The 20,100-nt window shown below is 40.2% G+C and overlaps 1 protein-coding gene across 5 annotated transcripts in view; it reads right to left on the reverse strand.

The window, feature by feature from the left end:
- Positions 1-4,840: 4,840 nt before the first annotated feature.
- CDC25C (cell division cycle 25C) overlaps positions 4,841-20,100 on the reverse strand; it is a 30,917-nt gene continuing 15,657 nt past the window's right edge. For 3 of the 5 annotated variants that reach the window (XM_086411814.1, XM_086411817.1, XM_086411815.1), the window contains 7 exons: positions 10,653-10,805; positions 9,601-9,702; positions 8,538-8,600; positions 7,152-7,250; positions 6,484-6,617; positions 5,951-6,062; positions 4,841-5,746 (listed from right to left, as the gene is read on the reverse strand). In XM_086411814.1, coding sequence (XP_086267940.1) covers positions 5,597-5,746; positions 5,951-6,062; positions 6,484-6,617; positions 7,152-7,250; positions 8,538-8,600; positions 9,601-9,702; positions 10,653-10,805 — 813 coding nt within the window. In that variant the 3' untranslated portion in view covers positions 4,841-5,596. The remainder of the gene's footprint in view (positions 5,747-5,950; positions 6,063-6,483; positions 6,618-7,151; positions 7,251-8,537; positions 8,601-9,600; positions 9,703-10,652; positions 10,806-20,100) is intronic. The other 2 variants (XM_086411816.1, XM_086411818.1) reach the window with 1 other exon arrangement.

Consider the following 20,100-nt stretch of genomic DNA (forward strand, 5'->3'; position numbering starts at 1 on the left):
GGTTTTTTTCCCCTTAGAATTTGCACATCTCTGATATCATTTCCCCGCATCAGTATCTTCAGGAGTGAGATTCCGTTGTATTATTAACCCCAAGATTCTGCAGACAGGTGAAATGACCTTGCTGGGGACAGACTTGGGGGCCAGATCCCAGGACCTTTGCCAGACTAGACTCCTCCAAAATTCAGCCCCTTCAGTGTCATGAGGAAGAATGGAAGGATCAAACCTCCCTCAGACTAAACTGCGGAGATTTCCTTGGACGAAAGATCACTGAGAAAGATGGTTGGAGAGATCATTTAGGAGCCTCATCATTTTCAGAGGAGGGTTAGGAGAGCAAGCTACTCTACCAAGAGCAAATACCTAGGAGAAACCCAGGACTTCTACCCATAAAGATAAGGGTTATTTATTAGATCAATTTACTGGGCTGGTTCCCACCTGCTCCCCGGATAAAGACAGAGGCAGAATGGCTTCTAAGAATGAGAACTAAACAGTACTTAGGGAAGATGGTAATGAAAGGTATTGAAGGGTGTCCTCCCCCAATCCTCCAACCAAGCCCTCTCCTACTTCCACAGCCCAGCTGGCAGAGGGCCAGGAGGGAGGGTACTGAGAAGTACAATATAAACCTCTGAGATTTATTGGCTGCTGCTTCTGAATATGGCCATCCTGCTGTGGCCTCTGGGGGGCATTTGCCAATGTAATCAGCTCAGAAAGAGAGTCATTCCAGCCAGGGTGTAAATCACCCTTCACAAAGCTAGGAGAGAGACATGTGGTGCTAGATAAGGAAAGAGACTTATGTAGCCTCCTGTGCCCTTTCCTCCCTTCTCCTGCCCAGGGGGAGCTGATTCCTGGGCTGTAATGCACTTTAAATGGAGTTTGTGCTTCATTTTAATCTATATCTGCCCTGCCAGTCTTACAGGAGAGCTGTGAAAGTGAGCATCTGGCTACTCAGCTTTTATACAGGGCCTATTCCCCCCAACCCTCACCAGTCCCACCCTACCTCTGTGTACCTTTCCCAAGTCCTTCCCTCCAGTAAGATTAGGAAACTTGTGGCTGGGGAGCTGATAGCCCCCACTCTCTGCTTCACTCTGGCAATAGTTCCAACATGGGATTTACAAGGCAAAATGTAACAATATCAGGTGATTGGGATGCTAGGAAAGGGTGCTATGAATCAACAAGGATGTAGGAGGTGATCAAGGGGTGTTACCTCTGCACTCTCCTTCAGCAACCAAGGCAAATCGGTTTGGGGTAGGAGGGTAGGCTTAGAAAAGGCATTTGCTCACAGTGCCTACTCAGTGAGTCTACTCAATGCTCTCCCCACAAAAGGAACCAGGAAAGCAAAAGGAACAAGGTCAACTTGATGGGCTGAAAGCAATATCCAAAGCCACCCATAAAAGACCAGCCTCTGAGAGTAAATTAGATGTTTGGAGCATAATTCTGTCTGGGCACTGTTGTAAAGAGCTTGACATCATCGGGCCTTTAATGAGGATCGGTAACTAAGGCTGGTGGAGGGTTGAGGAAGCCTCTGCAAACAAATATGACTCCAAGACTAATATTGACAGCTCCTCCAGCATACTCTCTCCCCAACAACCATGTCCTTTGTGGCTGCCAACACCTGCTAGATAAGCAGCATTGCTGTTGGGAACCTTGTGGATAATGACAAATGAACCAATCCTTTCTACAAAGATGTTACTCAACCATCATTCAATTCAATAATGTCTTTTGAGGCTGATTATGAGCCCAGCTTTATGCCAGGTGCAAAAATGATTAAGACACAAACTGCCCTGGGAGGGCTTTGCAAGCCACTGATTGGGGCTCAAAGCTCTGTATCTTACTCCACTTTCATTTGTAATCTTGATTTTCTGCCTTCTATCAAGACCTCTCTCACTGTTGGGCTTTAATTCCTGCCCTGCTGCTATCCTTAGCTAATCCAGGGTGTTAGCAGTTCAGTGAAAAACAGTTAAGAGAACAAGTTTTACAGACTACCTGGTTTCAATTGACATTATCAACACATGCTGGGTGACCTTGAGGATGTCACTTAATTTTTCTGTGCTTCAGTTTCTTCATCTGAAAAATAGCAGTATTTACTTTGTATAACAGTTTTGAGGATTAAACAAGTATATAGTGAGTAAAGGGTTTAGCTTAGTGCCAGGCACATAGCACACACGGAATATCACTGCAGGAGTTAATTATTCTATGAACTCAGTCAGCCCTTACCAGTCAACCTACAGTTTTGGAGTTGGAGGCTAGATCTTCTTCCTTTTGCTGAATATGCTAGTGGGCCAGAGTGCTTGTAGGGATCGAACAAGGAGAGTCATTTCTACCTTAAGGGCAGGAACTGTGACATATTTGAATGCTTGTGGTACTTAGAATTGACATCCCTAGAAAGAAACTAGTTAGTCCCTCACATTTGTCTGAACTGAATGGGGAAAGAAGATCCTCCATGCCTCTCACTTTATATATGGCTGGTAAGGAAAGGGAAATGCTTCCCTCTGTAGCAAAGGTTAGCCAGGTACTGGGGCTGAGATTGCAACGAGAAGTGTTTTCAGACCAAAAGGTTTCCATTCTTTATCACTTGACTTCATGCTGAATGAATACCAGTCAGTATAACGACACCAGCACAGAGCTAACCCCTTCATAGCCTCATGCAAAAGTTTCTGGATTAGGGTCTTAGTATCTGCCCTTAGCTTCAGTTCCTAAGCTGAAGCAACCCTATGGCCCTGACTTCTCAAGAACCTATAACTGAGGCACTTACACATTTAACACCTAATACAATGCCAATTTAGAAAGACACATCGTTCCATCGATGAGGATTTGGTAACAGCAAAGTCCATTAACATTACAGACTCTGGAGCCATACTGCCTGGGTTCATATCTCAACTCTGGCATTCATTAGCTGTGGGACTTTAAACAAGTTACTCAGTCTCTCTGTTCCTCAATTTCTTTATTGGTAAAACATGTATAATAGTGACTACGTACTTGCCTCACAGGATTGTTGTGAAAATTAGTTTATTTATATAAAATGAGTAAATGTTTACTTGCAAGCAGTAAACAACTGAAAGGTTGTTAGCTACTATTATTATTGTTTCTGAAAATAACATGAATCACGTGACATGGTACCTGTACAGTGGGAAGATATTTCAAGAAACTATATGGGAAAATGTAGCCTTTCAGGCAAATATAATTTTCCACAAAGTAGATAGCTTTTTAAGTCCTGAAGGAAATGGCAACCCACTCCAGTATTCTTGCCTGGAGAATCCCATGACGGAGGAGCTCGGTGGGCTACAGTCCATGGGGTCGCAAAGAGTCGGACACGACTGAGCGACTTCACTTTCACTTATGTTTTACAACTCAGAACTTCCATTTAAGATCACTGAAATGTGAATACGTGTGCACCAGTCTCTTCCCAGGTAGGGGCTTGCTTCTCCCTTTCTGGGAAGAATTATAGGAAATGACCCACTAGGGTAGGCAGTGAGTCAGGGACCCCTCCTCACACTTGGAAGTGGAGGTGCTTCATGCAGTTTCCTGGTCAGGCGACTAAGCTCCTGCCTGTTGTGAGGAAGTATGTGGAGTGGGACAAAAGAACAGCATCTTTCCCTCAGCTGTCTCCACCTATTAAAGCAGCAGCTCTTCTCTCCATTTTCCCCCAGCCCGTCTGAGCTCTGAGCTCAAGGGCTCAGGACAGGCAGGTTCAAGCTAGGGGTAGAGACTGCAGGCTGCAGTGGCTGCCTTAGAGAATACAGCAGTGCCCTCTGCTGTGAGGCAAGCATGCAGCACTCTGGGAGAAGAGCGTTCTTGAACCTTACAAAAATCAATGCAGTCACTTGGGCACACTCTTCCCTCCCAATCATTTTTTAAAAAGTCTCCCTGCTCCAAATCTGGGAAGGTATCATTTTTGTCTCCATTCTATCTCAGGCTAGGCTTCACAGCCTTTTGTCCATTTCTAGTTCTGAGCTATCACTACTTATCAGGTTAATGCCACAGAATGACAATGTGCAATTCCACTGCCATCCAGGCCAAGTAGGGCTGTACTTTACTACACAGACAAAAACCTACTCACCTTAAAGAGCTCTAAAAAAGGAAAGCCTGAGGTAATGCTGAAGAGTGTAACTTAAAAATATCTTTCTGTGGATCCCTGGTTGGGGAACTAAGATATAAAATGTCAGACAGCACGGCCAAATTTTTTTTTTTAATTGATTAATTAAATTAAATAATCTTTCTGAAGTCTAACTGATCTTGCTTGGTACTTTTCTTTTCTTTCATTCTTATCTTCATATGGCACGGATGTCTACTTCCAACCATCCTAAATCTGTCTCTGTGAAACATGAAGTAGAGTGGAAAAAAAACTTTGGAAAATGGGAAAAGTCAAAACTCCACTGAGGCAGACTTTCCTGGTGATCCAGTGGTTGAGAATCTGCCTGCCAGTGCAGGGGACACAGGTTCAGTCCCTGGTCTGGGAGACTCCACATGCTGCAGGGCAACTGGGCCTGTGCACCACAATTACTGACCCTGTACTCTCCAACGAAAAGCCACTGCAATGAGAAGCACCACAACTAGAGAGTAGCCCTCCAACACACTGCCCCCACTCTGCAACTAGAAGAAAGCCCGAGCAGCAGGAAAGGTCCAGTGCAGCCAAAAATAAATAAATATTTTTTAAATTCTATTGAGGCTGTAGATAAGGAACCTTTGGAATGCAACTCAGACCTATCACTTGGTCTTACAGAATGGCAATTATTTTGGTTTTCTGAGTCTTCATACCACAAAGAATTGAGTCTGGGGCACACTTTTAGGCAATTCATACCATGGAATGGTATAGGAAAGCAAAGTCTGGAACACTGCTGAAGAATTCCATTTAAAAGGTTTTCTTTAATTCCAGAGCTGTAGTTCTCAAGCCTTGACATGCATCACAATCACCTGAAAGGGAGATTTTTAAAACCCATATTTCTGTGCCCTAACTTCAGACATTCTGATTTAGTAGGTCTGGAGTGGGCTGTGAAAACCTGCATTTCAAGCAAAGTTCAGATAATGCTGATGGACCAGGGCCCAAACTTTGAGAACCATGGTCTAGAGAAAAGCACTTTGGCCTCAGCTATGAATAGAGATGGCTACATCTTTGTCTGAAGGAGTTTAAATGTGGTGATTACTTCCTTACATACATCTTCTAGGATTTTTTCTCATTCATCAATGTTTATATTTCCATTTTTTAAAAAAGAAGAGAGAGGGAGACAAAGAAGGAAAATACAGAGAAAGAAGATGGACAACTCTCTCAACACTCTCTTGCATAGCCAGAGCCCAGGAAAAAGATCTGGCTGACCTCTGAGAAGACGCAAGTAGTTAGCAAGAGGAATGCAACAGCCCCCTGAAGCAACATAAATCTCCATGCAACCCAAGGTTCCAACCTTAGAAAACTAGCTCGAGGACTTCCTCACTAGCCAGCAGCTCTACTAAAATGTAACCAATCCCACGCCTGAGATTTCATTAGTTTGGCAGCCTATTGGTTTGCTGACATCTTTTAACATATTACAATGAAAAGAGGCTGCATAGAAGATGGCCTCTACAGTGCCTTTTGGTGAGTCCCAGGCAGCCAGTAGGTGACCTGATATCATGGGCTCACATCCTTCACCAGTAAGGCAATCTGTTCCTGCAGCTGCCGCTCTCCTTCCCATGCTTTGCTCTGGTTTCGACACCTCAGCAGCTCAGCCTTATGGTCCTGGTGATGCATCGGGCAGTAGCTCTGTGGTTCACACAGCTCCTGAAAGGCAAGGGACAGAGTAAGGAATCCTCTTGATGCCTACAGTCTGCCCACGAGGTATAATAGAGATGCTACAGGGAATGGCTTAGAAGGAACAGCACTTTCTTCTCAGAGGGCTTTGCAGGCCCTGGGAGCTGCATGTTAAAGTTGGCTCCCCCAAGTCTGGGCTCCCCCATTGCCCCACATGCCCCATCCAAGATTTACCATATATTCTGGAAAGAAGTCTCTGTAGCCTCCTTTGAGGATGTATAGCTCTGGGTAGTACAGGGCAGGATACTGGTTCAGAGTCCTGTCCTCTTCTCTCAGAGAACGGCACCTTTAGAGAAAATCCAGAGATGGGTGAGATGGGAAAAAGCAAGTTCAGGATTCCATGGGTCATTCACTGGGGAAGGGAAGGAAGAATTGACTTTTCCTAACCCTCAAAAGGAACTCCAGATCTTATTTTTGCAAAACAAGGTGCAAGTAGCACCGCTCTTTCTCCTTTCCTCCATTGGTACCTAATTCCAAATCCCTTTTCCTTCACTACTTCAAACCTTTGAATTGTAGAAACTTCTTCCTTCCACCTCCTTAACATTCTTTTTTTTTTTTTTTTTAACTTTATACATTCTTTAAAATATAGTGGAAATCATTCATTCTTTCAGTCTCTGTCTGAACTGGGCTGGGAAGGTTCCCTGGCTGTAAGTCCCAACTCAAGATCCATCACCCTCTCCATGCCCCCTCCTCGTGTAGACACTCACATTCGGGGACCCCTCTCAGAGGAGAATTCACAATGGAACACGATGACTATTCTTTTCCGGTTATCCCAAGGGACAATGGGTTTCTTCAGAAAGAAGTTATATAGTTCTTCTTGACTGTGCAAGTTTAATGCTCCCTGTAAAATAATTTTATTAAGTATTTCCTTAAGGGCGAGAGAACAGGGCCAACACTTAGAAATAACTGGAATACCATCTTGAAATATTTAGTTCAGGAAGACTAGACTATTAAGTACTTTCAGAGTGGAAATCTACCTGTATCTACCCACTGGGCCTGGCATGGAGCTTGGTTATATACTAGGTGCTCAATAAACATTTATAGAACAGAACTGCCTAAAGTGTAGGGATTATTGTGAGAAATGTCTGTAAGCATTAAGTGTTTGCCAAGTGCTGCTCAGTCTCTGGATTAATGTTTTTATTTCCAGGTAGGAGCTTTTGGCTTCTATAGGAAAGAGGCAGATTGGTCTAGGAGGGAAAGGGAAAGTAAATTGCTCAAGGTTCACAGAATTACAACAGGAATGAGGACTGACAACCCCGATGTATTCCAAATGTATAATGTTTGCCCTGGTTCCAGAGGTCACAGGACCCTTTGCCTAGACTTCTTAAGTGGTATCTCTAGCTCCTCCCCTGCTAAGTCCTCAATATAACCTTACCTGAATGTGTCCTCCCAGGTACTCATATGGATAGCGGCAATCGATGATATAAAACTTCTCAATCAGACCCTGGAACTCCCCTGATAGTAAGGCAGCCACCTGTACAGAAACTATGACTGAATACCCTGCCTCTTTGTAGGGAGAGAAGAGCCAGTTACCCAGTTCCTAATGTGTACTCCTTTTAGTCACTCAGGATCCCACTGTATGCCCAGCCTCCAAAGTCCCCCTATATTTGAAACATGGCAATGGTGCAACCGCCCCCCACCAACCCTCCTCAAGTAAGAGAATAAAACAGGCAATGGCCTTTTGGAGAACCAAAATAGTCAGTATTGCCAAGACACAAGGGAGAAGATTCAAGCTACTTATTTGGAGGAAGACACGGATGCAATCAATCTCTGAGAAGACACCCAAGGATTTCTGTAAGGGCACAGGTAGCAGCTAGAGGTCTCAATTTTACAAGAAGAAATGAGAAATGATTCCCCACCCTCCACCGTAAGATTAGGAAGCGAGTTTCTCAAAAGGGATATGAAGGAAAGGGTTGATATCCAGAGGAGGAAACTTAAGCTACGTGTGGTTATATAAATTGGTTCAAACTTTCCAGAGGAAACTTTGTAAATACTTATAAAAAAATAAATGTAATTACATTTTCAGCAAGTTCTTTTCTAGCATCTTAAGTAAACAGAAGTACATAAAGATAGGGCACAATAATGTTGATCTCACCATTGCTTTAGATTATCAAAATATTATAAATAACTTAAATACTCAATAAAAGAGGTTTAGTTAAAAAAGTTATATATTATCAGTATAACAGAATATTACATAGCCATCAAAGGGATAATATAGATTTTTTTAAAATGATATAGAAAGATGTTTACAATGACTTACTAAGCTAACTACAAAATTACATGATTATGATACTATTTTTATAAAACTTATTATACCAGAATAAAATCTGTAAGGCCATAAGGAAAGTCTTACTAGTGCTTATCTCTGATGGTGAAACCTATGGGTAAAGTGACAAAATAATTATTGCACAAACTAGAATACTTTTGAGAGTAACAGAGAGCACTATTAATAATATGCAGTAATAGGCATAAATGGAATTGCAACATGTAAACCAGGATGTAAGGCCAGCCTAATTGGGTGATTTTTACTTTTCTCCCTTCCCCTTCCTCCTTCCTTTCTTACGTAACAATTATATATCATTTGCTTAATTACAAACAAAGGTGACATATAAGAGAGACTTTTAACATAGCTTCAGCTGAGTACAGAGTCCACATGAGTGAACAAAGTGAAAGAAATACAAATGGAAGTGGGGATTTTAGGGACAGAATAGACCAGATGGCAGCTTATGTAACCAGTTACCATCTCCAGAAATCTGCTTACTGTTTCTGGGTTGACGTACTTCAGATCTTGGTGTTTCCCTGACACGGTTGGCAGTGCACATACCTAGAAATACCCAAGAGCTAAAAAAACAGCAAGTTCTCTATACCCAAATTTGAAATCATGACCCATATATTGTCCTATCCAAATGACATTTAAAACCCCAGATGCCTTCAGAAATCAATGGTCTCAATGTGCATATGCAACGATCCCATTTCTAAGAACTGAACCTAAGGAACTAATTATGAATGTTAAAAAATTCTTAGATTTAGCTGCAAATATAGTCCATCTTGGTGCAGTTCATAAGGAAAAATTGTAGAAGTAAATAACAAGAAAGGATTTATCAGGAAATTACAGGCAGCCAAAAAAAAAAAAAAAAAAGAAATAGTGTGCTGCTATTAAAAGTGATGAAATGATGAAGAATTATTTATTACATGAAAAGATGTTCCTGATATATCAAAGGAGATGGAATAAAAACCTCAAAACAAGCATGGAAAAACAAAAAGTGTATTTGTGTACATGCATGTGTCTTTGTGAAAATACATACAGAGATATACACCAAAATATACACCAGAAATATACACCAAAAAAATAGTAAACAAAAACAATAATACTCTGATAAGATCTGGGGTAGATTCCATTTTCTATCTTTTCTGTAGTCACCAAATATGATTTATATAATTTTTAAATATGTTTTTTAAAAAAGTAGAAAGCTTCATATTTGGGACTTCCCTGGCAGTCCAGTGATTAAGACTCTGTGCTTCCACTGCAAGGGACACAGGTTCGACCACTGGTTAGGGAACTAAGGTTCCACATGCCATAGGGCACCACCAAAAAACAGAAAAAAGAAAGCCTCATACTTTTTCTACTTCTGTAGATATTTCCAGAGTGAATAAGGGATACTTTCTCATGAAAGGCTTAGGGCCTATATCTACCACTACAGCACCTTCAGGTTATCAGTGAGTACTTGCTAAAGATGCATATTAATTAAACTTAGTGTCCTCTGCAAGCAGATAAGATTCAGATCCAAAATACAGGATGAAATATATGGTGCAACCAAACTCACCTTGGAGAAATCACCAATCAGAGGCCCCTGGTTTGAATCTTCCTCCAGCATCTGAGTCATATTGATGTCACAGAGGGAGACCATTTTCTTTAGACCTAAGCCCTGAAGACAAGATTCCCCCGACCCCAATCCTCATGTTAAAGGTTTAAAAACCAAGGGAAGTAAGGAGTGTAGGGAGATTCATTAAAAATATGCATACTCTTTGATCTAATAATTCCGCTTGTTTTACTAAGAAAATAAAGACATGTAGAAAGATTTGGCTATTAAGGAGGTTTACAATAGAGAAAAATTACTAATAAATTAAATGATCAGTAACAGGATCTTGGTTAAACAAATCACATCCACACATTATTGATTACTATTAGGGAATAAAAAGTAAGCTGTAAATTAACTTCATTAACTTGAAAATATCACATCATTAAGTAGGTTAGAAAACATGTACTTTGTAATGCCTCTTTAATAAAAGAAAAAATATATTTGCATTAAAAAAAATCTGAAAGGCTATACATTATTAACAGTAATTATCTCTGGCCTGTGTGATTATGTACATTTTGCAATGGCTTCTTTTTGCTTATTTGAATTTTCTATTTTTCTATAATGTCATACACTGATTTTATAAAATAGCCAAATGTATTGAGATTTCTTTTTTAAAGGAGAGATACAGGATGAGGACTAAGTTTTTCAGAATTTGCTTTCCAGCAAACCAGTGTGCTCTATGATGTTATTTCTGTCCAAATGCCTATAAAACAGCAATAAATATCCTTCTCAATTACAGTTCCCTTGTATTCTCTCAGATCTTAAAAAAGGTGGTTGGGAAGACAATACAATGATATCATTTCAAAAATTATAATAACATATTTATTATTAAATACTTTATATATGGGTGCAGATGTAGAAAAGGAAAATGGAAAGAGGAGATAAAAGTAAAAGTACAAGGCCAAAAGCTATGCAAAAGCAACCCCCAACCCAGAAAAGTGGAGAAGATGAGATAAAGATTAAAGAGACTGTCTTTTTTAAAAGTTTCTGACAAAAAAAAGAAAAAAAAGTCTTACCTTTCCGAGCTCTTTTTGGTTTGAACAATACTTCTTTTTTAGTTTATCTGGTATTGTGCTGTCCTTGAATTTTACCACCTGCTTCAAACTTGGACTGTTTAAGCTGTCTGGCAATGATGAGGAGCGATACAGGGAGCTCCGGTTCAGAGGTGGCTGTTTGGAAACATGAAACCCCAAAGTTCTTATTCCTTAAAGTGTATCTTCAGGCCAGCACTGTGAACCTCCCCTGGGAGGTTGTTAGCAATGCGGAATCCCAGATGTTAGGCTTCTTCCCAAACCTGATGAATTAAAATTTGCACTCTAACAAGATGCCCAGGTGATTCCTAGAAACACTTAAGTTTGAGAAACAATGCCCCAGGTAAGGAACCTGTCCTCCCTTCCTCATTAACACGTTCTCCTCAGACTCCATGATGTTCCATCTCTAAGACGTTTTAACTCCAGCCAAATTCTCAACCTGATCATCATATATACAATAGTTGTAGAAAAAAGCAAATGCAAGCTTAATTCCTCTAGTCATATGATAGCTTCTCTATGGGATCCTAAGACCCTGACTATCAAGATTTAAGAATCCCAACAAAACTGAAAATAACAAGCCAAAAAAGCAAGCCTGGGTGAAAAGTACTATGAAGCAAGAGTATATAGTTGTCCCTTGAGACAACTGTGAGGTATTTGTGAGAGGCTGGTTCCAGGACTCCCACAGATACTAAAATCTGGGGGTGCTCAAGTCCCTTATTTAAAATCATGTAGTATATTCTATGAACATCCCTCTGTACATTTATTTTATTTATTTATTTATTGACCATGCTGCACAGCATGTGAAATCTTAGTTTCCTGACCAGGGGTCAAACCTATGCCCCATGCAGTTGAACTGCAGAGTGGTTAACCCAGGGAATTCCCTCTAATATATTTTAAATCATCTCCAGATTGCTTATAATATGTGTGTGTGCATGTATGTGCGTGTGCACGCACACTCATGCATGCATGCTAAGTCACTTTAGTCGTGTCTGACTCTGCAACCCCGTGGACTATAGTCTGCCAGGTTCCTCTGTCCATGGATTTTCCAGACAAGAATACCGGAGTGGATTGCCATGCCCTCCTCCAGGGGATCTTCCTGACCCAGAGATCGAACCCACATCTCCAGCATTGGCAGGTGGACTTTTTACCACTGTGCTGCCTGGGAAGCCCGCTTATAATACCTATACAATGTAAATGCTATGTAAATAGTTTTCCATGTAGGCAAATTCAAGCTTGCTTTTTGGAACTTCCTTCAGGGGGAAAAAAGAAAACTTAAAATTTTTTTTTCAATCTATGGAGTGAAAGAGAAAAACTATCATTAAGGCTTAAAAGAGGTTGGTTAATGCGGGAAGAAAAACAGCAAAATAAGCATCATGCAAGGGAAAAGGAAATAATAGAATCTAATATCAGGATGAGGACCAGATGGCTTTACAGCTGAATTCTACCAAAAATTTAGAGAAAAGCTAACACCTATCCTACTCAAACTCTTCCAGAAAATTTCAAAGGAAGGTAAACTTCCAAGCTCCTTCTATGAGGCCACCATCACCCTAATACCAAAACCAGACAAAGATGCCACAAAAAAAGAAAACTACAGGTCAATATCACTGATGAACATAGATGCAAAAATCCTTAACAAAATTCTAGCAAACAGAATCCAACAACATATTAAAAAGATCATACATCATGACCAAGTGGGCTTTATCCCAGGGATGCAAGGATTCTTCAATATCTGCAAATCAATCAATGTAATACACCACAGTAACAAACTGAAAAATAAAAACCATATGATTATCTCAATAGATGCACAGAAAGCCTTTGACAAAATTCAATATCCATTTATGATAAAAACCCTCCAGAAAGCAGGCATAGAAGGAACATACCTCAACATAATAAAAGCTATAAAAGACAAACCCACAGCAAACATTACCCTCAATGGTGAAAAATTGAAAGCATTTCCCCTAAAGTCAGGAACAAGACAAGGGTGCCCACTCTCACCACTACTATTCAATATAGTTTTGGAAGTTTTGGCCACAGCAATCAAAGCAGAAAAAGAAATAAAAGAAATCCAGATTGGAAAAGAGGAAGTAAAACTCTCAGTTTGCAGATGACACGATTCTCTACATAGAAAACCCTAAAGATTCCACCAGAAAATTACTAGAGCTAATCAATGAATATAGTAAAGTTGCAGAATATAAAGTCAACACACAGAAACCCCTTGCATTCCTGTACACTAATAATGAGAAAATAGAAAGAAGCCAGAAAGAAAAACACCAATACAGTATACTAACGCATATATATGGAATTTAGAAAGATGGTAACAATAACCCTGTATATGAGACAGCAAAAGAGACACTGATGTATAGACCAGTCTTTTGGACTCTGTGGGAGAGGGAGAGGGTGGGATGATTTGGGAGAATGGCATTGAAATACATATAATATCATATATGAAACAGGTTGCCAGTCCAGGTTCGATGCACGATACTGGATGCTTGGGGCTGGTGCACTGGGACGACCCAGAGGGATGGTATGGGGAGGGAGGAGGGAGGAGAGTTCAGGATGGGGAACACATGTATACCTGTGGCGGATTCATTTTGATATTTGACAAAACCAATGCAATATTGTAAGTTTAAAAATAAAAAATAAAAAAAAAAAGAAAATAGAAAGAAATTAAGGAAACAATTCCATTCACCATTGCAACGAAAAGAATAAAATACTTAGGAATATATCTACCTAAAGAAACTAAAGACCTATATATAGAAAACTATAAAACACTGATGAAAGAAATCAAAGAGGACACAAATAGATGGAGAAATATACCATGTTCATGGATTGGAAGAATCAATATAGTGAAAATGAGTATACTACCCAAAGCAATTTATAGATTAAATGCAATCCCTATCAAGCCACCAATGGTATTTTTCACAGAACTAGAACAAACAATTTCACAATTTGTATGGAGATACAAAAAACCTTGAATAGCCAAAGCAATCTTGAGAAAGAAGAATGGAACTGGAGAAATCAACCTGCCTGACTTCAGGCTCTACTACAAAGCTACAGTCATCAAGACAGTATGGTACTGGCACAAAGACAGAAATATAGATCAATGGAACAAAATAGAAAGCCCAGAGCTAAATCCACACACCTATGGACACCTTATCTCTGACAAAAGAGGCATGAATATACAATGGAGAATAGACAATCTCTTTAACAAGTGGTGGTGGGAAAACTGGTCAACCACTTGTAAAAGAATGAAACCAGGACACTTTCTAATACCATACACAAAAATAAACTCAAAATGGATTAAAGATCTAAATGTAAGACCAGAAACTATAAAACTCCTAGAGGAAAACATAGGCAAAACACTCTCTGACATAAATCACAGCAGGATCCTCTATGACCCACCTCCCAGAGTAATGGAAATAAAAGCAAAAATAAACAAATGGGACCTAATTAAACTTAAAAGCTTTGTACAACAAAGGAAACTATAAGCAAGGTGAAAAGACAGCTTTCAGAATGGGAGAAAATAACAGCAAACAAAGCAACAGACAAAGAATTAATCTCAAAAATATATACAAGCAACTCCTGCAGCTCAATTCCAGAAAAATAAATGACCCAATCAAAAAGTGGGCCAAAGAAATAAACAGACATTTCTCCAAAGAAGACATACAGATGGCTAACAAACACATGAAAAGATGCTCAACATGACTCATTATCAGAGAAATGCAAATCAAAACCACAATGAAGTACCATTTCACACCGGTCAGAATGGCTGCTATCCAAAAGTCTACAAACAATAAATGCTGGAGAGGGTGTGGAGAAAAGGGAACCATCTTACACTGTTGGTGGGAATGCAAACTATTCTCCACCATGGAGAACAGTGTGGCGATTCCTTAAAAAACTGGAAATAGAACTGCCATATGACCCAGCAATCCCACTGCTGGGCATACACACTGAGGAAACCAGAATTGAAAGAGACATTTGTACCTCAATGTTCATTGCAGCACTGTTTCTAATAGCCAGGACATGGAAGCAACCTAGATGTCCATCAGCAGATGAATGGATAAGAAAGCTGTGGTACATATACACAACAGAATATTACTCAGCCATTAAAAAGAATACATTTGAATCAGTTCTAATGAGGTGGATGAAACTGGAGCCTATTATACAGAGTGAAGTAAGCCAGAAAGAAAATCACCAATTCAGTATATTAATGCATATATATGGAATTTAGAAAGACGGTAACGATAAACCTATATGCGAGACAGCAAAAGAGACACAGATGTATAGAACAGCCTTTTGGACTCTGTGGGAGAAGGCGAGGGTGGAATGATTTGAGAATAGCACTGAGATATGTATACTATCATATGTGAAACAGATCACCAGTCCAGGTTCCATGCATGGGACAGGGTGCCCAGGGCTGGTGCACTGGGATGACTCAGAGGGATGGGATGGGGAGGGAGGTTGGAGGAGGGTTCAGGATGGGGAACATATGTACACCCATGGCTGATTCATAACAATGTATGGCAAAACCACTACAATATTGTAAAGTAATTAGTCTCCAATTAAAATAAATAAATTGAAAAAAAATATCAGGATGACCATTATAGGATTGATACTATGAAGCCTATCAGGAAAAAAAAAAATGGATTAAATACCATGGGAGCTGCTCGCCCAGGAATAGACTAAGTACAGAAGTATAGACTAATTGTCTCTTTGAAAGATATGATATGGGTGTTATATACCCAGATGCAGGGGGATATATTAAAAGATCTCTGATAGCAACTTTAAACTAATCCAAGATTCTTATCCTCTGTTTTCCTTCTTTATATACTTATCTCACTAACTGCCATGGATTGATTTAGAAGCAGGCTAGACCATAAGAGAGTCAAAATTGGAAAACATATTGATAGTCAATGGTTTCTGAGAGAAGAAAGTAAGAACATCAGTAATTTACTGTACAACACAATAACTACATCTACACAACAGTATTTGTCACACCCATGGTTCTGTCTAAAGAAAACTTGATTGTTCATGGTACCAGTTAAAGGTACAGATCACATTTGATATACCAACATTCTATACCTACTTTTTCCCTTGGACCCCTGTCAGTCAACGCCCTATAGTCTCCACAATCCTACTGCAAGCCACTGGTGACTGGACCATATTGCTGACTGAACACTCCTATTGAGTGGTCAAAAATATGTAAACATAATCTGGGTCAATCAGGTTCCCTCTCTGGGAGTCAAACTTGCAAAATGTCAAAATAATTAGGCAGCAGGAGAAGGCAATGGCACCCTACTCCAGTACTGTTGCCCGGAAAACCCCATGGATGGAGGAGCCTGGTAGGCTGCAGTCCATGGGGTCGCTAAGAGTCAGACACGACTGAGCGACTTCACTTTCACTTTCCACTTTCATGCATTGGAGAAGGAAATGGCAACCCACTCCAGTGTTCTTGCCTGGAGAATCCCATGGACGGAGAAGCCTGGTAGGCTGCAGTCCAAGGGGTCGCACAGAGTTGGACACGACTGAAGCGACTTAGCAGCAGCAGCAGCAGAAGCCAAAGTTTTATTAAAAGGAAGGAGCCAAGAGATACAGTCAAGGTCATGACACCAATGATGAATGGATGGATGAACCAAAGGTATAATGGTAGAGGAGATGTGGTAAAGAACCGAGAAGCAGGCTACCCAGCCTCCATGAATGACTTCCCTTCGTATTACTACAGTTTTGCCCTGAGAAGAATGCAGGAGAAAGCTAGATCAGAATTTCAAATTTGCTGGCCTTAGTCAACCTTTGTTTCTTTAACCAAAAGAGCCTCTCTAGAACACACTGTAATTATTAAGCAAAGAGTTCATTTTAAAGAGTTTGAATTAACTATCTACTAAGTGAAATGTATCCATTTATTAGCATTACATCTAAGAAATCTTTGCCTAACATAGGGTCACAAACATTCTTCTGTTTTTTTCTTCAGCTGTTCTGCACTCTTATGTTTAGGCCCATGATTCATTTTGTGTAAAGTTATATATATGATATGAAGTATAGATTGAAATTTTTGTTTTTCACATGGATTTTCCGTTGCTCCAGCACAATTTGTTGAAAAGACTATGCTTTCTGCATTTAATTGTTTTTGTATCTTCGTCTATTATCAATCGACCATACATGCATGGGTCTATTTCTCAAATCTCTATTCTGTTGCACTGAAGCTTTAGGTTATTGGTAGCTATTATGATGGCAATAATGAGGGTGATAAACATCTCTTTGGGTTTCATATAGTCCAAAGACAAGAAGCCAGAAATAAACGTTCACAGAAAACTATTTCAACAAACAGAAACAGCCACTACTGCTTTGATAGGTTATTTCCAATACATTTATATAAAAACAAATGGCTGCTGCTGCTGCTGCTAAGTCGCTTAAGTTGTGTCCGACCCTGTGCGACCCCATAGATGGTAGCCTATCAAAGCTATCCCCGTCCCTGGGATTCTCCAGGCAAGAACACTGGAGTGGGTTGCCATTTCCTTCTCCAATGCATGAAAGTGAAAAGTGAAAGTGAAGTTGCTCAGTTGTGTCCAACTCTTAGCGACCCCATAGATTGCAGCCTACCAGACTTCTCCATCCATGGGGTTTTCCAGGCAAGAGTACTGGAGTGGGTTGCCATTGCCTTCTCCAAACAAATGGCAACTGACTGCAAAGAGTGTAAGTGCTAAGTCATAGAGGAACAATGATAATGATACTTTAGCTTTGTCTAGCTAGTCAGGAGTTTCCCAGTGTCCAGAAGCTGGTGAGGGTAGATCCTAGGACCAACTGTAGCCTAGAGGCTCTGCACGATTTCTCTCCTTTCCTACCTCAGGCAACTTTTTCCCTCACTCACATTGGTTTCTCAGCTCCTTGAACACACTAGTATCTTTTCACCTTGGGACTTTGGCACTTAACAATATTCCTTTGTCATGGAACAATCTAGCTATGTCTGGTTCTTTATTGACTCCTGTCATGTACAGTTCCTTATCAGTTCAGTTCAGTCACTCAGTCGTGTCTGAACTTGCAACTCCATGAACTGCGGCACACCAGGCTTCCCTGTCCATCACTAACTCCCAGAGCTTGCTCAAACTTATGTCCATCGAGTTGGTGATACCATCCAACCATCTCATCCTCTGTTGTCCCCTTGTCCTCCTGCTTTCAATCCTTCCCAGCTTCACGGTCTTTCCCAATGAGTCAGTTCTTCACATCAGGTGGCCAAAGTATTGGAGCTTCAGCGTCAGCATCAGTCCTTCCAATGAATATTCAGGACTGATTTCCTTTAGGATTGACTGGTTTGATCTCCTTGCTGTCCAAGGGACTCTCAAGAGTCTTCTCCAACACCACAGTTCAAAAGCATCCATTCTTCAGCACTCAGCTTTCTTTATGGTCCAACTCTTACACCCATACCTGACTATCGGAAAAACCATAGCTTTGACTAGACAGATCTTTATTGGCAAAGTAATGTCTCTGTTTTTTAATATGCTATCTTGGTTAGTCATAGCTTTTCTTCCAAGGACCAAGCGTCTTTTAATTTCATGATTGTAGTCACCATCTGCTGTGATTTTGGAGCCCAAGAAAATAGTCTCTCACTGTTTCCACTGTTTAGCCATCTATTTGCCATGAAGTGATGGGACTGGAGGCCATGATTTTTGTTTTTTGAATGTTGAGTTTTAAGCCAGCTTTTTCACTCTCCTCTTTCACTTTTGTCAAGAGGCTCTTTAGTTCCTCTTTACTTTCTGTCATTAGGGTGGTGTCATCTGCATATCTGAGGTTATTGATATTTCTCCCCCAATCTTGATTCCAGCTTGTGCTTCATCCAGTCTGGCATTTCACATGATGTACTCTGCATATAAGTTAAATAAGCAGAATGACAATATACAGCCTTGATGTACTCCTTTTCCTATTTGGAACCAGTCTGTTGTTCCATGTCCAGTTCTAACTATTGCTTCTTGACCTGAATATAGATTTCTCAGGAGGCAGGTAAGGTGGTTTGGTATTCTTAGAATTTTCCACAGTTTATTGTGATCCACACAGTCAAAAGCTTTATCATAGTCAATGAAGCAGATGTTTTTCTGGAATTCTCTTGCTTTTTCTGTGATCCAGTGGATGTTGGCCATTGGATCTCTGGTTCCTCTTCCTTTTTCTAAATCTAGCTTGAACATCTTAAAGTTCTTGGTTCATGTACTGTTGAAGCCTAGCTTGGAGAATTTTGAACATTACTTTGCTAGTGTGTGAGATGAGTACAATCGTGCAGTAGTTTGAACATTCTTTGGCATTGCCTCTCTTTGGGATTGGAAGGAGTTGATAGTTCCTTATCAACTCACCCTAATTCATCCAGGACTTTCTCACTTTTAGAATGAAAGTCCCATGTCCTGAGAACCCCCTCAGTTTCAGGCAAACTGGGACAGTTCATGAATCTGTTCTCAACTAAATATCTCCTGCTTGAGGAGGCCTTTCCTAATTACCTCCATTTAAAGGTTTCCTTCTGTCAAGACGCTATATTGGTCCCTATTTCGTTTCCTACATTACACTTGGACAATTTGTAATAGTTAAATTATTTTGTCTCTGTCACAGTCATTTGCAATTTGGCTACTAAGCATCCTATTTTAGTAAAATCTCAAATTAGACAGAACGAAGACTTGCCTCCTGATAAGAAGACAAAAGGGGACAGATAATCCCTTTTCCGTTCTCTTATAGTCAACTTCATATTCTTGACTGGATTTTGAACCTTGAGAAACAATACAAAAGCACAGCACTGGTTAAGACGTTTTTATGCTGCATCACAGTGGACAATATAGTGGGTGGCAGCAATGTCCCTGACCAAGAGTCCAGCAGCAAGGTGGGTTATGTTCTGTGGCAGGGGGCCAGTAATAGTGGCACTGAGCATTTAGCCAGCAAGTGGTGGCTTCCAGAGCACAACGTTCCTATAGTAGCACTTTGGCTGGGCCTCATCTTATTTTCCAAACTTCCTGATAATTTTTCAAGTTCCTCAATATCTTCCAGAAAAATCTTTTTTCTGCCTGAGGTAACTATAATCTATTTCTGTTATTTGCAACCAAGAACTCAAACTAAGTTCATCTAGTAAGTTGATGAACATGTTTTTTGGTTTTGGGTTTTTGTGTCTCTATGTCAGGAATATAAACCCCAAGAGGGCACAAACCTAGAGTGTTTTGTTCACCATTGTATCACAGTGCCTGACCCTTAACAAGTGTCAACAGGGTTTTTTTTTTTTATAAGAAATGAATCAAAAATCACAAAGGTTATACCAATCTCGCTTTATAAGGTATCCCATTCCATTTAGCATCAAAGAGATAAACCAGTAACAGACAATCCCTATACTTTTTCTAACCTAAAATCTACTGCAATGCAGTCTTAAACAGTAGGTTCTCAACAAAAAATTACTTTATAAGAGTCATAATCC

The sequence above is a fragment of the Bos grunniens genome, chromosome 7, assembly GCF_055505025.1.
Source record: "Bos grunniens cultivar Pamir isolate PY7600 chromosome 7, Bosgru_T2T1.0, whole genome shotgun sequence".
Classification (NCBI taxonomy): domain Eukaryota; kingdom Metazoa; phylum Chordata; class Mammalia; order Artiodactyla; family Bovidae; genus Bos; species Bos grunniens.